The sequence below is a fragment of the Penaeus chinensis genome, chromosome 13, assembly GCF_019202785.1.
Source record: "Penaeus chinensis breed Huanghai No. 1 chromosome 13, ASM1920278v2, whole genome shotgun sequence".
Classification (NCBI taxonomy): Eukaryota; Metazoa; Arthropoda; class Malacostraca; order Decapoda; family Penaeidae; genus Penaeus; species Penaeus chinensis.
Window position 1 is genome coordinate 2,773,577 of NC_061831.1, and position 7,500 is coordinate 2,781,076.

A 7,500-nucleotide genomic window follows, 5' to 3' on the forward strand; every position below is an offset into this window, starting at 1 on the left:
AGAGAGAGAGAGAGAGGGGGGGGGGAGGGAGAAGTAGAGGGAGAGGGAGAGGGAGAGGGAGAGGGAGAGGGAGAGAGAGAGAGAGAGAGAGAGAGAGAGAGAGAGAGAGAGAGAGAGAGAGAGAGAGAGAGAGAGAGAGAGAGAGAGGGATGGAGGGAGGGAAATGTAAATGACAAGAGGAAGAGAGAGAGAGAGAAAGAAAAAAGAAAAAGAAAATGATAAAAATTATATATAGCCAGCGACTGTCAGACAAAAAATATAAGAAAGTGACACCCCTTTAAAAAAAAAAAAAAAAATAGTAAACACCAACTCGCACTTCGTCCCAAGTACCTGAGCGCTCTTGGTGTGGGGGGAGGGGGGGTTATGGGGGGGGGGGGCTTAATTACTCACTTAGCAAAGGGCATAAAAACTCGCGGGCATTCCCAGGGTACTTGGCGCTTTGGAGACTTCAGTTTCAGCCTCGTCGTAAGTACCCGCTGGAGACAAGCAAGATGCATCTCCCCCATTCGTTTAAATCGGAGCTTAAATTTCGTTTTAAACTGCCTTTCGTGTCTGTTTTTCGAAGCGTCGAGCCAGTGTCGGTTTACTCGAGTGGTTTTCGTTTCTGATCGACATTACTTGGACTCGGAAAAAGAACGTGGTGTGTGTGTGTGTGTGTGTGTGTGTGTGTGTGTGTGTGTGTGTTGTGCGTGTGCGTGTGCGTGTGCGTGTGCGTGTGCGTGTGCGTGTCCGTGTGCGTGTGCGTGTGCGTGTGCGTGTGCGTGTGCGTGTGCGTGTGCGTGTGCGCGTGTGCGTGTGCGTGTGCGTGTGCGTGTGCGTGTGCGTGTGCGTGTGCGTGTGCGTGTGGGTGCGTGCGTGCGTGTGCGTGTGTGCGTGTGTGTGTGCATGTGCGTGTGTGTGTGTGTGTGCCCGTATAACATGGAAGAAAAACGTAACATCGAAAGAGAAACAAGCCATTATTCTCCCCCTCAAATATGACCGTTAAAGAGAATGCGCAGAGAGACTAGTTCACGAGGGGAATGATTTAATGCAAAATTGTGATAAATCTTAGATAGAGTGGAGGGCAGGGAGCTTGATGACATCATATTTGCATAATAGGTTGGGCAATCCACAGTAATTCCTGTTGCTAAAATAAGCGCTATGGTGATTGATATTATTGGTAATTGCATTATTGTTTAAAAAATTGTCTTATTTTTTTCAGTGATGTCACTGAGTTAAGGTTGGTATTATTAACAGTATTTTCGTAATATGCTTTTGTCTTCTGAGGTCGAAAGAGGAACATATAGTCCACTTTTTTAACTGTATAATTCATATGTTTTGTATATATTTCTTCATACGTCCATATAGGCTGTCCTTATAGAAGTCAAATGCAGAGCTTAAGAAAAAGTTATGTATTATCATATATGTATATAAATATATATATATTGATTTACTTAAATATAGCTAATCCTAATAGGACGTATGGGAAATCATATTTTATGTTAGTGTAAATCCTACTGTGTGCCTATTATACTAATTTTAGTTCCTGTAACTTTCATTGTGAAGCTTCTGGTTTAAGTCCCGCTGAGTCTGTCTCGGGTGATAATGTCCTGTGAAATTGCTGCACGATATCATTATAATAAAGAGACGAGTGATAAAAGAAAGTACTTTCCATGTATCATCCGCACTGAAATGGAGGTAAATTCGTCTTGGTAACACACACGCATTCACGCACACATGCATGCCAGGCGTTGCCCACCCGGCCGCACGCACGCACACACATGTACATTTCATATATATATATATATATATATATATATATATATATATGTGTGTGTGTGTGTGTGTGTGTGTGTGTGTGTGTGTGTGTGTGTGTGTGTGTGTGTGTGTGTGTGTGTGTGTGTGTGTGTGTGTGTGTGTGTGTGTGTGTGTGTGTGTGTGTGTGTGTGTGTGTGTGTGTGTGTGTAAAATTTACTTATTTATATATACAAACACATACACACACCCGGACACACACACAAATAACATATACATATATATATATATATATATATATATATATATAGACACATTTGTATATATACATATAACATATATACAAATATATATATATATATATATATATATATATATATATATATGCATATATGCATATATATACACACAATACACACAACCTCTACACACAAATCAAGATCATAGTAACTGACCTCACCTTTCCGGACGCAGGAAGGCCCAGATAATAGCTGGGTCGTGTGGCATATTGCCGGCAAATCCCTGACGGATCGGCGAGGTAATCCCGGGAAGCACGTCGATACATCATCACGTAAATAGATGGATGGTCAAGGGAACAGCTGGAGGGCAACATATCTTTGGATTTGTTTGCTGTCTTTTGTGGTTATAAGATTTGGTTAATTGATATTTTTTTTGTCGTTGTTATATCGGTGTGCCGGTAAGCATGATGATCATTTTCCTGTTTGTTTGTTTTTCAGTGTTATAAGAATGATTATTATATTTATGATTGATATTAATAATGATAAGGATAATGGTGATATTAGCAATATTAATGTTAATGTTAGTGTTTAATGTTTCAACAAACTAAGGTGCTTTGCATAAGAGGTCATATAGTACTATAGGAAAGCATTGTGGTGGGAAGGATTTAAAGTTCTCTGTTAGAACAAAATATCTTAAGACTTCAATGGTGATATGGCAAATAAAATAATATAGTAGTGAAAGGAAAGAGGGGAACTAAGTGGGGTAGGATAGGGATCGATAGAAAGGCAAGGGTTAAAGACAAAATTAGATCATATGGAGAGTATTTATGAGTCTGGGGAAGGAGAACAGACTGTTAACTGAAAAGGTGGAGGATCACGTGAAGATGTTGGACAGGTTGAGGGGGTCCGGGAAGAGAGGACAAGGAAGGAAAAGTGAGGGTAAAGGCTTAATTAAAGCGGGGGCAGGATAGTAGGTTATGTAAGACTGAAAGAGGTACATTTCATGTGGAGCATAAAGGTGGGTTAGAGTGTGACATGAGGTATGAATGCCTGAGTAAGGTGTAACCTATTTGTAAACAGGTAAGGGAATGTTAATGGTGAGGATAATGCTAATGACAATAATAGTGACAATGACAATGATAATGATAATGATGATGATATTACAGATCATGATGGTGATGCCATGATGATTATGGTAGTATCATCATTAATAATATAATTACTATTATTATTATTATTATCTATTGTTTCACTACTTATAGTCAAGATTTTTTTTCTTTTTTTTTTGTTTATCTTTGAGCATGAATATTCCTCCATTACCACATGTGCTTCTCATTTATTTATGCATAATATACAAGCAAATGTAAAAATAAATATATGAAAAATCCAAAAATAACAATGTTTTTTTTTTTTTTTTTTTTTTTTTTATAAAACTATGGAGTAAGGTATTTTTTCCACAATAAAATAATACTTTGCTTCAAGAAATAATTTTTCTGCCTAGTTCACAGAAGAGTAATGTACTTTTTTATTAGAAGCTTCTCATGAACTCACACTATTTACCTTATTTGTAGAATTAAATGAACTAATATAGTCCATTTATTTAACTAAATTAATCAGTAATTTAATTTCAATCATATATCATTTATATGATACATATAATATGTCTGCCTTGCTAAATTTAAAACTTTTCTTCCTGAATTTGATAACATGACTGGTATTGATATAGTAAGGAATTATTTCTTTACAAAAACTATAAGTTGAATATGTGATATCTATCCTTGCTCTTTTTTTGAACTGTGAATTCACTGAAACTTGTTACTAAAAACATGGAAAATGGTATTGAGGAATTCAATTAGAATGCAAGTTCAGTTTAATTTAAAACTTTATTATACAAAAAAATAGGCCATTCAGGCATTTGGAAGAGTCTACAGAAATATACAAAACAACTACTGATCCTGAGTGATAGTCAGCACTTCCAGCAAATCTCAAATCAGACTCCATCAGCCGTTACTTTTAACAATCATAAAATCATATCAAATAATGTATAAATAATCTGCCTGACAAGGATTTAAATACACTCATTCCACCAAGGAGAATATGAATATATCTGTCATTGCGGTGTTTCATTCTTCCATCTTGTTAATGAATCTTTAGCTTTACCAGTTTACTTTTGGATTTAGGGGACAATAACATTTTGACTTAATGTACATCTGGGTGTGGACCTTCATAATAAATTGGAAGTTATAAATTACTATCTTTTATATATTCTGTTTTTTGCATAATTTCATAAAATAACTAAATAAAAGATATAAATCAAAACCATTTTTTATTAACAGCATGTAATCATTCATTCTGATCATTGTCTGCCAATACCTTCTAACAGTAAACAATCTTCTGCCATAGCACTACAATTCATTGGTTATCTGAGACATGTCAGGCACTCGGCCAAAGAGGTACAACACATATAAGACTTTCTTGAAGACCCACATCTTCACTGCCTCTTTTCTGTAAAAGAAGGAAAGTAGAAAAAAATTAATAAATTCTTGACACAAGGAGGGGAGCAAAGACTTGCACTTGTAGTTTTCTTAAAAGAATCCCTGACTATTATGAAGATACCTTTGCACAAAACTATGACCTGTCAATAACATTGCATTTTTGTTTAATTAAAATGATTCAAAAAGATAGTCATCCAGGAACTGATCATAAAGCCCGTGCATGAGATTTTCACCATAACTGACAGTGATACAATGACTGCAGAATAGTATGGCTTTGGGACAAATGTGTTATCTGATATAATTTACATTAATGGAACTGTGAAAGACAAAAAATTCTGAAAATATAGATAAATTATAATTTCTACTTTGCTTTACCCCTGGCTAGCAAATATATCGAGAGTACCCTACCTTTGGAGAGTAGAAGAAACTTTTATCACATGTACTTAAGGTAATCACAGAGAGAGAGAGAGAGAGAGAGAGAGAGAGAGAGAGAGAGAGAGAGAGAGAGAGAGAGAGAGAGAGAGAGAGAGAGAGAGAGAGAGAGAGAGAGAGAGAGAATCCACTTACTTCAAGCTATAATCAAAATAGAATTGTTCCCAGTGCCCTCTCATCCACTGCGAGAGGGAAGCATCTGGAGAAACGAAAGCTCCTCTTGTCGCAGACCGGGCCATAAGGGTATACCTGTCGACAACATTTCCGTGGTCCTTTGTGATGGCCCGAATGGTGTTCACGTTCCTTGATTTTGAGAGATTGAAATTTTAGATGGTTATGAGAATAATTTCATTGAGGAGCTATACCCAAAAATGTATATAGTATATCATTTTATATGCCTGTCTTGCTAAACTCTCAAATTTTTAGTAACTGAAAATGAAAAGATTGTCTCTTGAACTAAAAAGCTCTGTATAGCATTCTTTAAAAATACATTTACCTGAACTAAACATGCAATGCAATATGACAGACAATACATATCTTGAATGAGTAAAAGCTTGTTAATACTTCTCATATCTCAAAGAACAATTTTTTGAACTTCTTGAATAATTAGCAACATAAAAAGAGATTTATAAAGAATTCCCAATACATGAAAGAATGCCAGTTTTCTAACTATTAAGCCAGAAAAAAAAAGCATTAATCCAATAATTCAAAATCAAACGATATAATAATATAATACTGTGGTCAACAAATAACTGACAGACCTTTAGGAAGCTTTTACAACATCAAGGCAAAACAAGTAAGTAAACAACTATAATATTACAATCCTATGCAGTTGATATTTTACTTCAAGAGAGAGTAGGAACAAGCTTACTAAAAAAAGACAAGCTAAAATATCCATACACCCATACAGAAATATCAAGAAGCATGGATTAACACATGAAATCAATAATAAATATAAATAAGATTACAAAAATAGATATAAACAAAATTACATGCACATAAGGGATAAACAGTCAGCCAACAAGAATCAAGGACTCTTTGTGCATTTAACAACAAACTCGTCTTACATAAATATTAGGTGAGTTATGTATCAAGTTAAGTATATCAATAAGAAAAATAAGAAGCACACACTTAGTACATGTTAATGGACAGAATGTTACTCAAGTTGTTAATAACATTAATAGTTATGTTATGTTTACAGAGTGAGAGTGAAATAGCAAACTATAATCTCGTCTACATAATATAAAAGGAACATTAGCCTTTCAGAGAAAAGGAAGAGATATTGTCTACACTAAAACATCCTCACAATACAAAAAAAAGATGAAGAGAATAGTTTTCTTTCCCCCAAGGGAGGCCAGTGGCTTTTGTTACTAATTACAGGAACAATTTTCTTTAATCTACTCATTGCAATTTATTGCAGTTGTTAATATTTCCTAAAGAATTTCCAGGTTCAAATTCTTCTCCGTAATGAAAAAGATACGTAAGGAAGGCAGTAGATTTTAAATTTTGTTATACATCTAACTTTACATTTAAGAATTTTTTCTAAAGAAAATATTCAAAATAGGTGCAACACATCTACATTTCATCTTTTCTACTATACAAAATCTAATATCTTAGAGCCTGTGACATTATATACTGAAAAAACAATACTTATTTTTATACAGTCCCCTCAGAGATAACATTGCAATAATTATCTGCTATATCTACAACCATAACACCAAGATTGATCAAACCATACAGCCTTTTATGACTTATTCTGCAAAGATAAATGTCTGACACTTATCACAGATGTAAATCTTATATAATGTGTAAAGAGACAACCAAACTACACAGGTGAATGGTTCAAACATTACCAGCAACTGAAGAACTTAATGTTTTCTTAAATGTTTCAAGTTTTAGCCTGGCTGTTGGTCTGTCTTTAAGCACAAATTAAAATTTATCATTCATTTCCCTGCAGCTGAAACATGGTATAAATTATGCCTATATACATACCTAATAGTTGCACACAATTGAAACCCACATTAAAAATTGATATAAACAACTGATCAGTGCAAAACCCTGGAGCATATGATTAGATGTAACCAATAATAGTGTTCATTTAAGCTTGCAACAGGCAGAACCATAATGCAAAGATCAAATCAGGCTTGTGGAAGCATTAACAAAGTTCATAATATGTTTACACAATTTCTCGAGCTCTCTTAAGACAACCTTACCGTATCACAAGTAACATGGCTCTTGGTAAATCCTGCAGGATTTCATTAATCTGATCAAATCTGTTGGCTGCCATCTTCTGCATATATTCTAGCTCATTCGAACTTAACACATTTTTCAATGCACTGATGCCTCCACTTTCAACTGGGCGCTGCATAAGCATTTCAGCATAAAGCATGTAATCTGGAAGTCAGTAAATTGTCCTTGTACGTAGCAGTCTCAGCCGTGAATGTTCTGTTTGCTATCATGCGTACAGTGTTCAGAAAAGAAATTATGAAACAAATAAATAAATAACAAGCAAATTTAAATCTAAATATGGCACCCTCTTCACGTTTTAATTTACAAGTGCGTAATTCAAGAGAGAATATAGGCACATGCGTGTGCACTCA

At 35.0% G+C, this 7,500-nt stretch overlaps 1 protein-coding gene across 1 annotated transcript in view; it reads right to left on the minus strand.

Annotated features, from left to right (window-relative positions):
- Positions 1-3,837: 3,837 nt before the first annotated feature.
- The window catches only part of LOC125031689 (uncharacterized aarF domain-containing protein kinase 5-like), an 18,789-nt gene continuing 15,126 nt past the window's right edge, over positions 3,838-7,500 (minus strand). Inside the window, 2 exon segments of the mRNA XM_047622587.1 lie at positions 3,838-4,478; positions 5,036-5,203. Coding sequence (XP_047478543.1) covers positions 4,379-4,478; positions 5,036-5,203 — 268 coding nt within the window. The 3' untranslated portion in view covers positions 3,838-4,378.